Source organism: Cheilinus undulatus, linkage group 10 (assembly GCF_018320785.1).
Source record: "Cheilinus undulatus linkage group 10, ASM1832078v1, whole genome shotgun sequence".
Taxonomy (NCBI): Eukaryota; Metazoa; Chordata; class Actinopteri; order Labriformes; family Labridae; genus Cheilinus; species Cheilinus undulatus.
In genome coordinates, this window is record NC_054874.1 from 44,079,689 (window position 1) to 44,099,433 (window position 19,745).

General features: G+C 37.7%; 1 protein-coding gene across 1 annotated transcript; it reads left to right on the forward strand.

Moving 5' to 3' along the window:
* The first annotated feature begins 2,526 nt into the window (after window positions 1–2,526).
* elp1 (elongator acetyltransferase complex subunit 1) lies at window positions 2,527–19,325 on the forward strand. Its single transcript, XM_041797605.1, has 36 exons — window positions 2,527–2,615; window positions 3,673–3,838; window positions 4,101–4,253; window positions 4,387–4,468; window positions 4,873–4,953; window positions 5,066–5,151; window positions 5,264–5,454; window positions 5,577–5,700; window positions 5,781–5,874; window positions 6,692–6,922; window positions 7,006–7,176; window positions 7,958–8,036; window positions 8,236–8,391; window positions 8,492–8,598; window positions 9,039–9,142; window positions 9,248–9,301; window positions 9,690–9,795; window positions 9,927–10,042; window positions 11,106–11,179; window positions 11,385–11,463; window positions 11,788–11,867; window positions 11,964–12,101; window positions 12,710–12,795; window positions 12,933–13,081; window positions 13,631–13,754; window positions 13,881–13,978; window positions 14,137–14,338; window positions 14,447–14,508; window positions 14,832–14,894; window positions 16,799–16,859; window positions 17,032–17,145; window positions 17,789–17,888; window positions 17,994–18,121; window positions 18,382–18,533; window positions 18,971–19,052; window positions 19,184–19,325. Exons 2-36 carry the CDS (start codon window positions 3,689–3,691, stop codon window positions 19,249–19,251), a joined length of 3,945 nt encoding a protein of 1,314 aa, XP_041653539.1. The 5' UTR covers window positions 2,527–2,615; window positions 3,673–3,688; the 3' UTR covers window positions 19,252–19,325.
* Window positions 19,326–19,745: the final 420 nt, after the last annotated feature.

A 19,745-nucleotide genomic window follows, 5' to 3' on the forward strand; every position in this document is an offset into this window, starting at 1 on the left:
GTGATAGATGCAGATTTTGTAGTCCATCGACTTTAAATTGTAGTTTTAACACAAAAAACTACGTCACGTCCGTAACATCCGCTGAGGGAAAGTGCAGTCGGATTAATTTTAGATTTAATAAATTATTCAAATTATACAAATTCAGATGCACTACTCTTATTCCTTGACTTTTACAAGGATTTTGAGTCTATTGAACATACCTTTATTTTACAAGTCTTACAAATTTTTTGGTTTTGGAGATAACTTTATTAAGAATATTGCCATTTTTTATAAAAACATAAATAGCTCTGTCGTATTATATCCTAAAGTTTCTAAAAGATTCCTTGTTTCAAGAGGGGTACATCAAGGATGTCCTGTTTCTTGCTACTTATTTTCAATTGCAGCTGAGCTTTTGTTTTTAAACATCTCAAACAGTCCAGATGTAAATGGCTTAACAATATTCAACAGGGAGATAAAAATCACTCAACTAGCTGACGACACAGTTTTGTTTCTTAAAGATAAATCACAAATTCAAAATGCATTTTTCTGAGAATTTTCTGAAGCGTCAGGCCTTAAACTTAATGTAAACAAAAGTGAAATTTTATGCTTATATGAAACTGAAGAAAAGCTACTATCCAATGTTCCTGTATAAAAATATGTGAAATATGTAGGAATTCATATTTCAAAAGATATGGATCTTAGACAACGATCAAACTATCCACCTAAAATTAAGAAAACAAAATCAATCTTTAACATGTGGCTTCAGAGAGACATTTCTGTCTTTGGGAGAGTGTTATTAGTGAAAGCTGAAGGTGTATCAAAATTTGTTTATCCTTCCTTGTCACTTTTTGTTAATGAAGCAAATTGCAAAGAAAACAATAATTTGTTTATTAATTTTGTGTGGAAAAACAGGCACCACCAGCTCAAAAAAGAAATCCTTGTTTTGGAGAGAGCAGAAGGAGGGTTATAATAATTAGATTTTATTTATCTAAATAGCACCTTTAAGATCAATTTGCTCAAAAATGTTTGGAACTCCCTGAGTCGCTGTGAAATTTTATACCACATAATATTTTTAAGCAATTAGGTGGCTTAGAATTACTAATGGGTTGTAATTCTAATGTTTCTAAACTGCCAATTAAACTGTCAAAATTTTACCAGCAAGCTGTGCTATCTTGGAAACTGTGCTATAGTCACAGTTTTTCTCCACATAAAGATATAATTTGGAACAACGGTAACATAACTGTCAAAAGCAAAAGTTTATATAAACAAAAATGGATTGAGAGGGGCATAATTTTTCTCGTAAATTTGTTTGATGATAATGGAAATCTTCTCACTTATGAAAACTTTCTTAAAACAAAATCTTTTCCTGTCACATATAAGGAGTTTAATTCTGTTTTAAAAGCTATTCCTTTGGGTACAATTGAACTAATCAAATGTCACTTGGAGTATCCAAAAGTCACTGTTGAATTTCCCTGTTTAAAACTAAGTGGCATTAAACTAACTGATAAAAAATGCACTGAAAAACATATAAGAAGGGAAGTCCTTATCCATAATAGAATTACACCTAAAGGCAAAGCAGTTTGGAATACACATTTTGAAAATATAAAGTGGAAGAAAGCTTGGTTATGCCCCTTCCAATTTTGTGTGTCAAATAAAATTCAAGAAGTACATGTCAAAACTTTGCATAACATTTATCCTTGTAATGTACTAGTTTCCAAGTTTGCAGACATAGATGATAAATACACTCTTTGCAGTAATGAGCCTGAGACAATCATACACCTTTGTTGCCACTGCCTGTCTACATTGTTGTTTTGGAATGCTGCAGAGAAATTTGTATGCAACAAAACCAAGAACCCTACTGTAATAAGACCAAAAGACTTAATTACAAAATTTGAAACTACGAATAAATCTTTGTGTTTCATGATGAACCTTATTATATTATATGGCAAATTCCACATATATAAGCAAAGTTCTCAAAGTCCTTCCCAAACTTTAATGTTTTCACGATAGAATTTGACTCTTATATGAATGCTTTAAACAATATGACAAATAAAAAATGTGAACGCTCTTTATTCTTTTACAAGGAGTTATTCCCTGTGATTTCTAATTGATTTACTGACACATTAATTTCTTGTAATCTTTTTATTTATGTTATCTATTCTGATATGTTTATGTCTTATCATTTTTATATAATTATTTGCTATATTTGTACCATACTTTGTGATTTGATATTCTGATTTGCTGGTTGCCCTGACTTAATGTTCAATAAAATTTTGAGAAAAAAAAGTGCAGTCGGATTCCCTAACCACCACAGTTCTCCTTTCCTATCCTCTTACTCCCACCTTTCCTTGACCCTGTGACGTTTTTCGTCGGGGTTAAGGAAAAGTGAATAAAAAAGGAATTAGGAGGTAATTTTTTGGGACTTTTCGGACAGACCCCTGGTCTACTTTCCACTGTGGTTATGTCTTTTTTTTTCATTTTTTACTCCACGCCACCAGGGGGCGCTAAAACCAATACCTCACCGTACTACGACATCAGAGGTGAAAGGTAACGAGTCTGACAGACCCGCATGCATGATGTTGTGGTGTTGATGCTGGATTTAAAAGGATTTTATAACAACAAACTGATTCTTCGCGGTAGGTTTAATATTGTCTTGCGATATTAAAACGTTATAAATCTGTCCTTGTAGATAAAATGTGATGAATTATGGAAGGTAAACAACATTCTTGTTCTTCTTGTTGACAATTTACAGCAAAGCTAGCTCATCTAATTGTGGACACCTTGTTTTTCAGTAGTACAACAGCCCTCACTTTAGTATTTGAAAGTCTTACAAAATAGGTTTTACACTGCCGAAGTGATTTGAAGACTTTCTAGCTGTTGATTTTAAGCTAATGTCGTAGAGAACACTAAAATAATGCGGAGGAAAGTGCCTTAAACGCAAAGTTTAAGTAGTAAAAAAGCATTAAATTGTCATTTTTGTTTTAGTAAGACTGGGAAATGTGTCAGATAGGGCTGTGTGTAGTGATGAAATATAGAGCTGATGGGGATTTGATAGCCATTGAAGAAAAAATGAGAATATACGCTATCTTCCAAGTAAATGGAAAAGATACACATCTGAGAATCTGTGGTCAATAAGGACTTTATTACTTGATACTTGACTAAAAAAGTCACTTTAAGATTTAACATATCTGGAAGTAGCAACAACATGCAGATAAATTAAACAAACATAAATAAACGTACAAAAACAGAAAATGTATGCTCATTAGTTTATGCATTAAACATTTCACAAATGTACCTTTTAGAAGCTTATATTAAAACCAGAACCCATATTATTTTTTGTCTGGTGATGTCTCTATTTCTAATGGAATCTAAAAGCAGGAACAGGCTTGATCATCATAGTCATGCATTTGATTTAATAAAACCCATTTGAACAGTGATGTTAATGTCCGATTACAGTAAAAACACAATGAAGACCATGTGATTGAAACATCATGATTTAGTAAGCATGACAAGCCCTTTTGGGCCAAAACCATGCAACATGTAAGTTCTTTTAGGGTATTTGAATAACTCAAATTAAATATTCCCTGTCTGTTTCCATAACGAGTGTACTTAAATATCAAATCATATTGTTTTTTGCTGTTATGTAGTGTTTTGCAGCCTGTGGCTACAGACAAAGGCTTTGTTTGTTTTCAGTTTGTCCTGAAGTAAAATGAGGAACTTGAAGCTGCTGAAGAGCCTACGGAGCTCAGAGCTTCAGGGTCCGGGATCCCCGCAGTGTTTCTGTGTGCGGGCTGACACTGGATCGCTGCTGGTCGCTTCTTCCTACTCCATCACAGAATATGACCCACGAACTGGCCAGGTTAGCCTGTGATGGCATGCTGTGCTTATTTTGCCTTTCTGTCCATGGAATTTCCCTACACAGTCTGTTTTGAGAGAAGAAGTGTCTTGATGTGCATGTCTCCTTAAATGTAAACAGCCCAGTAGCTTTGTTTATGGATAAGTGTAGTGTCAAGTCATTGAGCATATTAAAGTGTACAAGATTAGTTGGTATTTTGCAAAACAAGTAAATGGAAAGGGACTGCATTCTATAACATGATATATCCTATCATTCTGTCCTGCAGGTGGTCACCGAGGCATCATTGACAGCTGAGGGGTTCCTCCCAGAGGATGGCAGTGGAGAGGTGGTGGGATTGCAGGACTTGGCTGAACTGGAGTCAGCATGTTTGGCTACAGCTGGTGGTGATGTCATGTCATTCAATCTCAATACGTTTGAGGTAAGCAGCTAAGAAATGTTAGCTTTATCGTTAAATCCAGAGTAAGTTTTAAAACATACTACATTACATAATGAAAGCACTGCATATTCTATCAGTAAAGATCCTCACAGAAGTGTATGACTATGTGTCATAGTTGGAGTGCCGGGGTAGTGTGGATAGTGGTCTGACCTCCATGTGTTGGAGTCCGGATGAAGAGCTTGTCATTCTCACTACTGGTCAGTTATTCATATGTCCAAAATTGTATTTTAAAAAGTATTTGTCTTTTTGTCTTACAGTAAAAGCTTGGCCTTGATGTTTAAATTTTAAATCTTTAATAAGACACCCTTTAGACTCAGTGAATGTGAAGTCACATGTCAGTCTTGTCTCCAGAATGGTCTTAATACCAGGATTTACTAACTTATACAAAGATGTTACAGTTGGCAAAACTGCACTTTAGACAGAGTTTGTTATTGATAGAGGAAAGATTTAAGGTATATCTGTTCATAAATCATCAAAGTTGAGGGAATATTTTGTTTTCTACTTTAGATTGGCATGGTGAAGGGCTACTGTTGCTTTATACGTAGATTAGTGCATATATTGGCATATTAGTTAACAAATGACTTAAAATCTATACCAACAGGTCAGGAGACGATCATTATGATGACCAAAGACTTTGAGCCCATCACTGAGGTTGGAATCCACCAGGATGACTTTGGTGAAGGTATGTTGGCTGTATTTGAATTGAATGCTTCTCAGCCTGAGGGTCAGGTCACAACAAAGGTCATGTAAGGGTTGACTGAATGCATAAATTATATGAAGTTGCATTTTTACAGGGAAATTCATCACGGTTGGTTGGGGAAAGAAGGAGACTCAGTTTCACGGCTCAGAGGGGAAACAGGCAGCACAGAGGAAGATCCAGGTTTGTTTATGGATCCATCATTACGCCTAAAAAATATGAGATAATTAACTACAAAATAGTTAAAGGTGTCTAATAAGCACTTATTTTGCATGATGGTAACACACAACCACAGGAGGTGCAGGCAGCTGCAGCCTGGGATGACCGCAGGCCGCGGGTAACATGGCGAGGGGATGGACAGCTGTTTGCAGTCAGTGCCATTTGTCCTCAAACTGGAGCCAGGAAGGTCCGGGTCTGGAACAGAGAGGGAGTCCTTCAAGCCACCAGTGAACCCATCAACGGCCTGGAGCAGGCACTTTGCTGGAAGTAAGAGAGTAACCAGGACTGGTATTTTTCAGTCTGTTAGTTCTAGCTGTTTTTCATGTAGATATTTTGTAGCAGTGTTGGTGGTTGGTTTAGTCATGGAATAAAACTTCCTATTGTTTCAGACCATCAGGAAGCCTGATAGCAAGCACCCGGCGGCATCCCAACAAACACAGCGTGGTTTTTATGGAGAAGAATGGACTGCTGCATGGAGACTTCACTCTCCCTTTCAGCAAGGACCAGGCCAAGGTATGATCAACCTAACCAGATACTAATTCAGTACACATTTATGAAAACATATAAAACACTGTGATAAATATGGGTTTCAGGTAAAGGATCTGCTGTGGAATAGTGACTCCACTGTTCTAGCTGTTTGGTTGGAGGACATGAATGCTGGAGAGAACAAACAAGTCAACACTTACAGTAAGTCCAGTCAAAGTTATACTTAATTCATACATGTTTGCACTCTTCTGTGACAGAAGCCATCAAAAAAAAAGTTATCCTAATCCAAAACAGAAATTGTTAGCTGAAATGGAATCAGACAGTTCTTTATACCTTTGCATGCTGTGTGAAATACTTCAATTAGGTCTGGAGCTTTTACAGATCATATTTGGATGAAGAGATTTCCATGGCTAGTAGATTGATGTGTGCAATCTATTTTAATGTGTCTGTGAATGCTAAAGCAGAGCCTGGTTTATAGCTAAAGTCAATCTTGCATGCTACAGGAGTCCGTCTTTGAACAGCTATCTGTATGGGACTGTGAAATAGGTTTAACAAAGGGTTATCAGTGTTACCATGTTAATTACAATGTAATTAATTCCAAATTTGATGCAGTAATTTTTTTGATTGCATTAAATGCACTGAATTGTTATATGTTGTTTAAGAAAATCTCTTAGTTTAATTCTTAAATGTAACTGGGTTACTGGCACAGAGAAAACAACTAAATGTGAACTATGTGAGCCATTTTGTACATGCACTCCTTCATATTTCCTAATACATAACACCTTTCTCAGTGTATTTGACAGAGTAAGCACCTGGTTTTAGACCACACTGGTTTGGCAGTGCAGCACACATTAAAATAATCAGTTCAAAGTCAGTATCACTTGAATACATCTCTTTGCATTCATTTGATTTCCAGCTGTTGTAAGGCTTTAAAGATGCCTCTTCTCTGACGATGGCAAGAGTTATTTCTAACGACAGTGTGGATTATGTAAATCCATTAAATCTGCTTCCTCTCTAGTCCAGCTGTGGTCGGTGGGTAACTACCACTGGTATCTGAAGCAGAGTCTGGACTTTGGCAGAGACTCTCAGAAAGCTCCGGTCTGTGTCTGCTGGGATCCAGAGCATCCCCTAAGGCTACACATGATGACCCGCAGCTGGACCAGCATCACCTACGACTGGGGCTGGACGACCGAGAGGAGCCCTGGGCTGGACGCCACAGACAACGCCAACGTGGCTGTGATTGATGGAGGTGAGAACCAATGAGAGGAGAGGACATATGTTATGGGATGATCCTACTTTGAGGCTAACATTTATCTTTCTGAATCCCTTCAGATAAAATCCTGGTGACGACCTTCAGGCAGTGTGTGGTTCCTCCACCCATGTGTTCATTTGAGCTCCAGTTCCCCTCACCTGTAAACCAGGTGACTTTCCTCTGCCAGCTGGAGAAGACCAATCAGCTGGCAGCATTGACTTCTGATGGACTGATCTCAGTCTACAAACAAGGTGAATTGTATTCTGTTTACCCATGAAGAAAGCAGTTGCCAGATTGATGTATTTCTCACACTCTCTCAACATAAAACTGCTGCTTTAGAAAGAGGGATGTGAGTAAAGACAGGTAACTTCAGGATAACCACATTGAATAAAGGATCTTGAATTTTAAACATAGTAGTTTTGCAGAACAAGAAGATATCTGGGTGGATGCGCGTGATGTTTTTCCTAGCCTTTTTGCAAACAATAACTGTCACATAAATCACTAAATTTAAGTGTTTTCTGACATTTTTTTTCTATTTTTTAAGGTACAATAAATCTGAATTAATGGAGAGAATATACAAAAATTGAAATCATCTGCTTAAATTGAAAGAAGTACTGATTAGAGCTGATTGGTGAGGGGTTGAGACCACTGTAGGCTTAAGTTGCATCTGTATAAAGCAGATATCACCTCTAGAGCTGAGTTCTTGAACAGTAGGAAAGACCTTGCCCCTTTTGTCTCCTTTTTGCCATTTTTTCTCAAAATAATAACCAATTTAAAACTGGATTTGCTCTTTTTGAGCTGCTTTTTTGTTTCTTTGTCTTTGTTGTCCTGTCTGCACTGGTTCAAGAAAGAATTGCACCTTTCACTTGACTTTCAAGAATAAAAGTTAACACTGACTTCATACCCTGGCATGTGGTGAAACCATTACAGTGTCAGCAAGTCTTCTTACCACTGATTTGTACATCTTTTCTTATATGTTTTGTGTTTGTTCCATCTTCTTTGGTCTTTTCTTCAACCATCAATTTTTTCCAGATTCAGGAGAACAGAAAGACAAAACAACAAATGGGTTCAGGGTGGTGTCTCGTCCCCTGGTCCTCCAGAAAACCTTCAGGTAACAACAACAAACTGCTGTTTCCAGATGTACATGTGGTTGTTTAATCTGTGCTGCTCTTTAACCCTTTTAAAATGTATCAGATGTTGAACTAAGAAGTACTAAGTGCCTTTGCTGCTTATATTCAACTTGTAGACAAACATGTGAGCAGTCTGATCTCTGTTTTTTAATTTCTCTGTCCTGTTTCCTCTGTCTGCAGAGTAAATTTCCACCAGGAGGAGCCTTTACCTCTGCGGCAGCTGCTGTGGTTGCAGGAAGATCTGTTTGTAGGTGTGAGCCCTGGTCTGCTCCCGACCTCCTCCACCCTGCTGATGCTCCATCCTGCTCCTGATGCTGAGGGCATGCTCACTGTCAGGTCAGCAGAGTCTAACTTATGAATGAAATGTATTACTTCAGAAATGATTCCACAGCTATGTTGCAGGACAAGACTCAAAACAGAGGTTTTAATGTTTCAGGTCTGATGTTGAAGTGGATGGCGTTGTCATCAGTGTGGTTCACTGCTCTCAGACTGGCACTGTGGTGCTGCAGCTGGAGGATGGACAGATCAGGAGGCTGCTGTGGGGTCAGTCTTCAACTTTTCTTCTGTTCTCAAGTGATGTTTTTGCTGCAAGATTGGTTATTCAAGGTTTTTGTTCAATATCTCAAAAAGAATTCAGAACAGCATTTTTTTTCCATGGATTCTGACATTTTTAGCTTCCCAATGAGCAGCACCACTGTGCTACAATGCTATTAGCCGTCAATGGAGGACATGCAGAATGAAAAGTGTCACTTAGCCAGGAAATGCAGCTCGACATGCAGAATGAATTGCAAAATGCATGCAGTATTTCCTGTCACCAAAACAACAACAAAAAAAAATTATGTCATAGAAGAGGTAGATTCTCTCAAGATTCTCCAAACAGTAATGTTCTGTACTATCAAGGAAAATTTCCCCTTTTAAGTGTGCATTTTTATTAGTTAGTATTTAAAGACAGACATCTTAAATTTTGGCGAATATCTGTGCAGATTGTCCTGAGCCCTCAGTGGAAGATTGGCGTGACTCCAGTGGATGCAGCATCAACTTTCCTGTTCCCTGTGTTCAAACAGCGCTCTGCAGCATCAGTGGAGAGGTGCAAACACATTCACATTTAAGATTGACTTTGTATGATTTAAGCAAATTTCTGTGAACAGGCCTAAATGTTCTTTTCTGTTTTGTGTTTCCTCTTCATCTTCAGGAATATCTACTGGGCTTGACAGACAGATCTCACCTGTATGCAGGAGACACAGAGGTGTGCTGTCAACTTTGTACATGCTAACCAGATGTTTTGGCCAGATTTCGTGTCTGACTTTAGGCAAATTCATCCTGCAAAGCTTTAAGCTCATACTGTTGTTCCCAGTCAATGAATGAGATGAGCATGGATGCAGCTAAAGCAGTAGTTTGTACAGAACTAGACAGCTTCTTACTGGCTTCAGCAGGGGTTTAATTTACCAACCACCTCCACTGATTTAAAGGCTCTGCTCTTCCCAAACAGCGTACATGGGTTATTGCCCAGATGGATGTGAAATATTTCCCGTACCATGGATACCTGAAACAATTGATCTGACATGCCAGGTTAGAAATGTTCATCAGAAGACAAACTTAATAAGAATGTGACAATTTTGTCATTTTTTTCTCAGCTTGCCTCCAATATTTCCTCCTTTGCTATTTGCAATGACTTCCTCCTCATCACCACACATTCCCACACGTGCCGCTGCCTCCAACTGAGCACGCTCAGTGTCAAAGGTGAGATTAAGAAAGGTTGTTCTTATTGATTATTTTGATTTATTTACTACAGTTAAAGGATAATACATTTTGATTATTACTGAAAGGTTGATGTTTTTAATGATAAATGTTTTGTTTTTTATGATCTGCAGGGCTGCAGGCGTCTTTGGCCTCAGATGGAGTTCAGAACGATGAGACTCTGCGGCGGGTGGAGAGGGGGTCCAGGATCGTCACTGTGGTCCCACATGACACCAGAGTGGTTCTTCAGGTCAGTTTAACGAATGTGCTCTCACACATACACAGACCTGATGCTGCTTTCAACTGTTACAGTTTTGACTAAGGTTATTATAGTTTACTAAAACTAAAGAAAAACAAAACATATAAAGCATTTTAGTTAACTGAACCTATATTGAAAACCAAGGGCTAAAACTTAATGAAAGTGTATTGTGTGCTTACAGAACTAAAATGAAATTAGGGACAAAATGTCTTTGGTTTTAGTCTTTGAAACAAGCTTTCTGACTGATATATCCGGTGTAAAATAGTCTGATTTGCTTGAAGAAGACTTCAACACACCATAAATTACAACAATAGTAATTCATGGTCTATAATTGTATTCAAATTTCAAATTTGAGTAAATAAGATGAAAGAGGAGAAGCAGTGCATTTGAATACATTAGAATACATTACATTAAAAATCATATGATGTTTACTTTTTCTGGCCCTTTTGGGTGACGTCCTTAACAAAAATGTCTTATTGCAGAAATATTTAAAGCTAATTTTTTAAAACCATTTTTTTGTTGCATGTAAACCTATTCACCAGTTTACCTGCATATCTATACAGTTTTCCTTTTGCACTTTGTGCATACTTTTTATGATGTTTACATTGTATTCTATATTCTTCTTTTGCTACTCTATTTTTTCTATAAAAGTCTATTCAAATTTAGCCTCTGAATTTTCAGTCCTTTTCTATATTATTTGCTTTTGACCAAACACCAAGTCAGATTTCCTGTATGTGAAAATGCACTTGGCAATAAATCCTGATTCTGAGTGTAATGAAAATTAAACAAAAAGAAGCACTTTTTCTAAGTAAAAACTGAACTGAAAGCAGCATAAAATCTTATAAAACTAAAACAAAGTTGAAAACAAACTAAAAAAAAAATGAAAAATTCCAAAGTATTATAACATTGCTTTTGACATCAGTAAAAAGTAAATTTCTCAGACTTTGATGGTAAAATGCAAATCCAAGCTCCATTTTTAAATGTTTCATTTAAATTTTGTGAGAACCTACTTTTATTTGGTTGTGCATCATTTGTTTGGTTTATTTGTGTCCAGATGCCTCGTGGAAATCTTGAGACGGTGCATCATCGAGCACTGTTGTTGGCTCAGCTCAGACAATGGTTGGACAGGTGAGTTTGTTGTTCTTCCATTTCATGAATGCCAGTGTTATTACCCTTTATTTATTTTTTAAGCAAATCAGACTCATAAATCCTTAAACACTGTAATCTCTTCTTTATATTAAGGTCAGAATTGTAGTTTTGTGTAATATTCTAATGTTTCATAATGCAGCACCTGGCTTTTTAACTCTGTCCCTACTTTTTTTTGTTTGTTTAGTTTGCGATTCAGAGAAGCGTTTGAGTCAATGCGGAAGCTGAGGATCAACCTGAACTTCATTTATGATCACAACCCAAAGGTACATGACCCTACTTTCTAATGTGCACTTTTAAACATGCAGTTGTTCTTTTAATAAACTGAACTAAAACAAAAAAGCAAAAGATATTTTAAAGGTTGAAGTTTGGGCTAGTAAAATACACAATGAAGTAAACACTTGAAGAAACTGAAAAGCATTTAAACAGTTAAGTTTGTATTAAAGAAATGTTTTTGATGCCTAGAATGTTCCTATATTAATCTGACGTTTTCAAGGCAATACATACATAAAGACTGAAACATAAAACTGAGTGTTCATGCCATGGAGATGCCTTTTAAGTAGTATTTTCCTGTCCGTTTCCACCTGCAGGTTTTTCTTGAGAACATCAAGACTTTTATCACACAGCTCAGCTCCATCAACTACATCAACCTCTTTCTCACTGAGCTCAAGTAAGACTCTTTAGATGGACATTTACAATTCAAACAACAACAGCTCATCTATTTAAATCAAATGATGTTTTTATTTATTTATTTTTTGCCAACCAGGGAGGAGGACACAACCAGCAGCATGTATCCCCGTCCTGAGGGCAGTCCAGTCCAGACTGCTCCTGTTCCTGGGCAGAAGAAGGTGGATGTAGTTTGCGACGCTTTACGGAGCGCCATGGAGTCAATGGATCAAAACAAGTAAGGGATTTTAAATTTATTACGAAATTTTTGCTCTCCGTAGATGTAATACAGGTGTAAGGTATTTATGTTTTCCAGGAAATTTGTATTAAAGCATCTTAATAACTTTTGGAGAAAAACTTGAACATGGAAATGTGTCAGTGAGGTTTCTTGTGCATTCATTTTGAGTGCTCTCTTTGAGCTTTCTTAAACTTCTGAATGTCAGTTTTTGTGCTTACATTAATGACAGAACCCTTCAGCTATAGAGCACTGGCCACTTGTATGCACCATGCACCTTAGCAGTCGTTGACCCCACTCTGTGATTTTTCTTGGTCTTTCGCTATGTGGCTGAGTTTCTGTTGTTCCTATACTCTTCCACTTTCGATAATATCACTTGCAGTTCTCTGGAATATCCAGCAGGGATGATATTTCATGAACTGAGCTCTTCAGAATGACCCATTTTCTATCACAAATGTTTGCAAATGGAGACTGCATGGCTAAGTGCTTAACTTTTTACACCTGTGGCAACGGGTCTAGTTGAAACACCTGGATTTAATAATAAATAGGTGTAAAATAGGTGTGTAAATTATAATGTTAGGTAATTAAACAATCTTGCTGTCTTCCGTCAGGTTCTTTCTGTCCATATTGACAGCTCATGTTAAGAAAACAGTTCCTGAGCTGGAGATCGCTCTGCAGAAAGTCCACGAGCTTCGAGGTGAGCACACCAATGACCTGCTGGAGTTTGTGATGCTGTCAACTTTGATTTTTCAAAGACAAAAAAAAAAAAAAAATACAAGAGCAAAAACTGGGAAGAGATTACTTCTTCATGCCTCTTTTTGTGTTTTTGTAAAGTGAACCCTCCTGAAGGTCCTGGGGCTGTGAACGCTGAGGAGGCGCTGAAGTATCTCCTCTTCCTTGTCAATGTCAACGACTTGTATGAACACTCTCTGGGGACTTATGACTTCGATCTGGTGCTCATGGTGGCTGAGAAATCCCAGAAGGTACCAGAGGGAATATCACCGCCCTTCTTTTGTTTTACTCTGCTAATGTAAGACTGTTGAAACATACTTAATGGCAGCAAAATAAAAAGTATCCTATCATTTTAAAGCAAAAACAATCAGATACGTTGTTTAAATCATTAAAAACGTTCTCATTTGTAGTCTCTAGCACATAATATTGATGATGATAGTATCTTTAGACAGTCAGCAGTTTTTAAAAAAACACATGAATTTGTTAGTGTATAGACTTATGCTCCACTTTCAGAACAGGAGCTTAAAAAGTAGTATTTAATATACTTCAAAATTACACAAATGTTTATGTTAAAAGTTAATCAGATTATTTTTTTTTTACTTTTCTTTTCTGCTAATTTACATTTCTTAACTGTATTTTCCTATTAAATCAAAACATCCAGCTGAAACAGTATCAGATTGAATGCATGCAAAAAGATGAAATGATCATCATCACAGATGATTAGTTATTATTGTGAAGAACTGAGGTGTATTGGCAGATGAACTAATCAATATGCCCTTACTGAATATTTCTCCTCACAGGATCCGAAAGAGTATCTTCCATTCTTAAACATGCTGAAGAGTCTGGCGCCAAACTATCAACGCTTCACCATCGACAAACACCTGAAACGCTACAGGAAGGCCCTGCACCACCTCAGCAAGTGTGGTCAGTCAGCTCTGCTGTTTCTTTTTTATAAGATGTCATTAAAGTAAAACTATAAGCTAAATCTGTAAGGGAAAAATAGTTTCTCTACTCTTGTGTTGCCTGAGCTCTATCATGTTTTGTGTACAGGTGAGGAACATTTCCATGAAGCTCTGCAGCTTGTGAAGGAGCAGAAACTCTACAGTGAAGCTCTGCGACTGTACACAGCAGACAGCACTCACTACAAGGTACAAAAAACAGTTCAGAAAGTCCAGGAGAGACTCTAGAGATGCAAAAATTTTCCTACTTACGACTGCGTTGCTTGTGACCTGCAGTCATTATTTTTTTTAATTCATAACAAGTGCTATTATCTGGTTATAAGAAAAGTTTGATCTTTGACCTCCAGGCTCTGAGCTGTGCTTACGCGCAGCACTTGGTGGAGCAGCAGCAGGCGGAGCAGGCCGGCTTGTTGCTATGGAGATGTAGAGAGTTACCCAGTGCACTGCAGGCGTTCACCGCCAGCTCCAGCTGGAGAAACGCCATCTGTGTGGCTCAACAGATCCCGCTTCCTCCGGACCAGTTGGCTCTGCTGGCCCGAGACCTGGCAGGTAACCATGCCAACAGGTTGATGCTGAGGCAGGAAGTCATTCAGCTGTTGAGACATGGGATGATTATTTGGATGTAAATCATGATGAAGTTTGTTTTTTCTCTCAAAGAGAAACTGACTGAACAGAGACGATACTCAGAGGCTGCTCTGCTGTTGGATCAGTACGCCAAGGTAAGTTCGTCTGTGTTAGAAACTGATGTACAGATTAACTTTACAACAAGAAAATACATATTTTCTTGAAATTGGTAAATTATCTTGTTTTTTTACATATGATAAGTTATCTTTTTGCTATTTTTTGAATAAGTATGTGGTTTCAGTGATTTTGTCTCCATCTGTTGGAGTTTCAGTCGTGTCTCTTATAGTCAATTTCCCAAGATTCTTTGTTAATTCCAATCGCTTAATTCCTGAATTAGTTTAGTTAGTTTTCAGTCCGCTTTTCATTTTTTAGTTGATGTTTTGAGGCTGATAGGTGCTAAATTTTCTGTTTCCAACAGGACTGTGAGGAGGCCATTTTGGCTCTGATCATGGGGGCAGTCTGGGAGGAGGCGCTACGATTGGTTAGTAGTAAAAGAACCTATTTTCTTCTTATTCCTTTTCTGTTACCTAATTTCTCTTGTTTGAAAAAACTGATGTGCAAGGCTAAGTCAAAACCCAAGTTTAAATATAAAGGTATGGTGTGAAAATACTCAGGACACAGCACAGTGTTTAAATGCAGCTTTCTCTTAAAGGCACAGTTTGTAGAATTTTCATGAAATGCTTTAATTTATTTAAAAATTAGTAAACCTTGGTTTACTGGGGGCTGTACTGCAGTGCGGGGTTAGCGCTGCTGCCTCACAGCAAGAAGGTTCCTGGTTTTGCCCTGGCCAGGGCCTTTCTCTGTGGAGTTTACATGTTCTCCCTGTGCATGCGTGTTTCTCTCCTGATACTTGATCTTCCTCCCACCACCAAAGACATGCTTGTTAGGTTAATTGGTGTCAGTCCTGGGATTAATTGGTGTATCCTGCCTCTCGTCCAGTTACAGCTGGGATAGGCTTCAACCTTCCTGTGACCCCAGATGGGATAAGTGGTGTAGGAAATGGATGTATGGGTTGTATTCTGTTATATAATATCTATTTTATACTGCAGAAGAAGCAAACACATTTCATGTCCTCATGACTGGATTTATTCAACTTTGTTGTTGAAAAATTAACTGACATATTCTGGATTTTACACTCGAACATATAACATTTTACACATATTCTGCGATAATCACGCAATCCTACTGTCCTTGAATGCATCATATTATAAACATTGGTCAGCTCGTTAAGTGCAAAATGGTATTATAACTGTGGGGAAACTTTAGCATAGTTATTATTAGTACCAGTTACTAGTGTTGTACTCAAGACCACACTATCCGAGACCAAGACTTGCCTGAGACCTGAGTGCAGAGACCAAGACAAGACCAAGACTTTTAGGGCCAAGACTGAGTCAAGACCAAGACAAGACCAAGACAAGACCAAGACCATAAAAATCCATTTTAAAACACATGACAAGTTTACAGCAGTTAAAGGGCATTATCTCTTTATGTTTAGTTTTATTTTTAGTAAATTTGACACATAAAAATAAAGGGGTCTGCAACTCTTTCAAAGCACAACATGCAAAAATCTCAAATTTTAACACAGTTTTTCAACTAATTTCTTGTAAAAAATAAATCCTTGTATGTGTCTTAAAGCCGCTGACAAGTCAGGAATTATTTTAAGTATCTGAAAATGAGATGTTTATCTAGATTTGACAGTTGAATGAGGCCTAAAGTAAGCATTCAGAGGTATTTCTGACTAGAAATAGATGGACTGATGTGAGTTTTTGCAGGAGTAGCTTATCTACTTGTTGTTTTAGGAAGTGCTTCTCCTTATTATAACGTTAATGAAGTCAAAGAAAAGGCAGATCGGGGCTGGTCTTGACTGGTCTTGATGGAAAATCCTGAGTCCAGCCAGTCCGAGACCGAGCCAAGACTGAGTAAAAATGCTCTTGAGTCTGAGACAAGATCAAGACATTCAAAATGTGGTCCTGAGACCGGTCTCATTTCAACCAGATTTTACAGACAGAAAAGTCCTTATTTTTTGATAGTTGTAACAAAATGTGCCATGAAACACACAACGTGGTCTCCCTGCCGTAGAAATATCAGTTTGTCTATGTAAAGAAGCTGCTGTTGCTGTATCTCACTCATGGTTTATGCTGCTTACTTGTGATGAGCCACGACTATTCTCTGTACTCTCTCCTCTTCTCTGGCTTCTTTGTCGGTCTTGACTGTGGTCCCTTTGGAGTCCATTTTCATGTATGGTTAGATGATAGAATAGCAGGGAATTGCTCTCATGCCACTCTCTTGTGTCATCTGTTGTTGGTTGATGGAGAACCTCTGGTAGTTGGATTTGCATACTGTGCATTTAAGACTCATGAGATATTTTCTTTGCTTTCTTTTCAGATTTATATACACAACAGACAGGACATCACTGAGACCAATCTGAAACCTGCTCTGCTGGAAGGTAAGCAGAGCTCAACTCTCTTCAGATGTCTTAAATACAGAGTAGTTCTACTTTTGTAGTAATTTAAAAAAGAGGTTCATTTGAGAGATCAGACATACTGTGAGGGCCAAAGTCTTTGGATTTCTTGTTCTTGTGATGTGTTTGTTCATGTTTTTATGTTTTCGTATTTCAGCTGTCGGCACACAGACCACTTTTCTGGAGTCTCAGGTAGCGATGTTCACACGGCATAGAACCAGGCTGGTCGTGGTCCGAGAGCAGAAAGAAAAGGCCAGAATGGACATGCTGGGTGAGAACCACTTGGACTTTTAATCTCTGAAATGAGTTTAATTTAAGACAGTTTCAACAAATGTAGGCCTATTTCTCCAAAAACATTTACATGAAATAAAATAGCCAAATCTCAGCTGGAAAGAGTTCAAGAAAGAGGATTTTTTATAGAGGTATGATAGAAATATACAGGAAAGAAACAGATTAATTAAAGCATCTGTAGCAATAACACCATTTAGCTTAGAGATGCAGTGTGTAATATTTAGCTTAGAAGCATTTAGCAGAGCAAATTAGGTAAAAATTAAACATGATATTCATAAATAGGACTATCTAAGGTGGTATTTAGGCACCTGATCATATAAAATTGTTGTATTTTTTAACTCACAATATGCTTTTGAGTCATACCTATGGAGTTCCCTTCATGATATCAGTCATCTTGGATTTTACCACAAGAAAAAGACAGCAATCTAGAATCTGACTATTAATGTTGCAAATTTCCCCCAGTTTTACACACTGCATCTTTAAATATCCACAGAAATCTAGCTGCACTGCATGCAAACCCAAAAAGGAGTGCAATAAAATAAACAGAAAAATGTTTATTGTTGTGCTGTAGTTGAGATCATAATATAAACCTGAATTTTATGTAACTCTGTCTTGTTCATCAGATGATGACGGTCCAGACTGTCCTGATGCAGACCTATACTCTGAAGCCAGCAGCGTGCTGACGGGCTCCAAATACTCCCAGAGTAACTCGCGGATTTCCTCGTAAGGAAAAAACACCTAAAATTTAACAACGAGGCTACTCCCAGCATTATAAAGTTTTCCTGTTGGGTTAAAAAAAATGTATTGTTTTTGATGCTCTGCCTGCAGGAGATCTTCAAAGAACCGCCGTAAAGCAGAGCGGAAGAAAATGAGTCTGAAGGAAGGAAGCCCGATGGAGGACCGAGCGCTGATGTGTGCTCTGAGTGACATCGTCACCACTGTGGACAAGATGAGAGGTACTGGAACAAACAGGCATCATTATTAATTTTTTATTGTTAAAATCTGAAATTTAAGAATAGAAGTAGAATAAAAAGTCGCCAAGAACAATGGAAAATGTGGTGGTATTTTATAGAAATATTTCATCCAGATTTACAAAACATCCTCTTTGAAAATCCGAACTATTCTGAACCACAGAGTTCTGTAGTTTCTTGTATAATCAGATAGGTAATTCATCCAGTTTCACTGACGGTTCACGTGTCTGCTTCCCTCCTTGCAGAGGAAGTTCACAGCTTGCTGAAGGCTCTGGTGTTGTTCCAGTTTGACAAACAAGCAGAGAAGCTGCAGGCAGCCTACGAAGAGGCTCTGCAGATGATGGAGGCGGCGGTCCCTGAGGTGTGGCCTGAAGGCCTGCAAAACAGTCAAGCTCCGGTAAATAACAAATATCTCGTCTTTTTAGTTGCAGTTGCATGCTTTTATCAAATCTACCTTTTGTTCTTTTGATCTTATTGAAGAGGTATGAGGCTCAAGCTTTGAAAAAACTGTATTTTATTCATTAGTGCTACAGACTCTAAAAACACACCCTGATGAATACCTGTATGGCTGACAGTGTTGACTTGTTTTTATGAGTCTATAGTATGTGTATCTGGTATATGTTCTGTTCAGGCAGTGACAGATTTGTTTGAAAAAAAAGGGATTAATGAGTGAAAAATGTACATGTTGGTTAAAACCTGGTGCTCCAAAGTTGAAAAAACCTTAAATGTGAAAAATAAACAAAGCAAATCAGTGTGCATGACTGCAGTATTATTATCATTTCTTTTTTTTCTTTGCTTCTTTATTTTTAAATGCAACTGTTGTCCCCTCTGCAGCTCACTGGACCAAACTCGACTGCAAACAGCATCATGGCTTCTTTCCAGCAGCAGCAGCAGAGACCCGCAGCTCCACAGCAAGGTAAGTACAGTTAATAGGATAAAAAAATAATAATTTTGTTCTCATGGCTTTTTTCAGTCACAATTTGCCAATCATCCTTTCCCTTTTATCAATAGTTTTAGTGACATTTTGATTTTTTTATCTCTTTGTAGCTGCTGAAGTCCTGACGCCGCCTAAAATGAGAAATGGAGTCAAGTGGAAACTCACTGTTCTAACATGAGTTAGTTTTGTATTCATTGTCTTATCTGTATAGTCAAATGGTTATTATTTCATGAATAAAGATTCAGGTTATGTCACCTCTTAATTCGTGTCCTTAAGTTTGTTTTCTGCAGTCCAGGAAGTTGACATTAGAGCCTCAAGGGGCTACCTGGTTTAAGGATGTTAATGCTCAGATTTTATTAATACTACTGTAAGTGTTCCCTGTAACTTTATCTGCTTCACTGAGACAATAAATCATACACTGGTGAACAAATTAAAGCACATAACTAATAGTAGACTCAGTTGCCAGCTCATAAGGTACGTAATTAGCTTGACATAACCACACTTTATTTAGTGAAATGAGAGTTGAGGTATGATGTGTAAACTGGAGGGTAAATTCTTCTTTTGTCTGCTTCATTTCACATCATTCGAACAATCCCAACTTATCTTAACAAAAATGAAAACTGTCTGGCTTTGCCTCTAACGGGTCAACCATTTATTTGATTATTTTGTAAG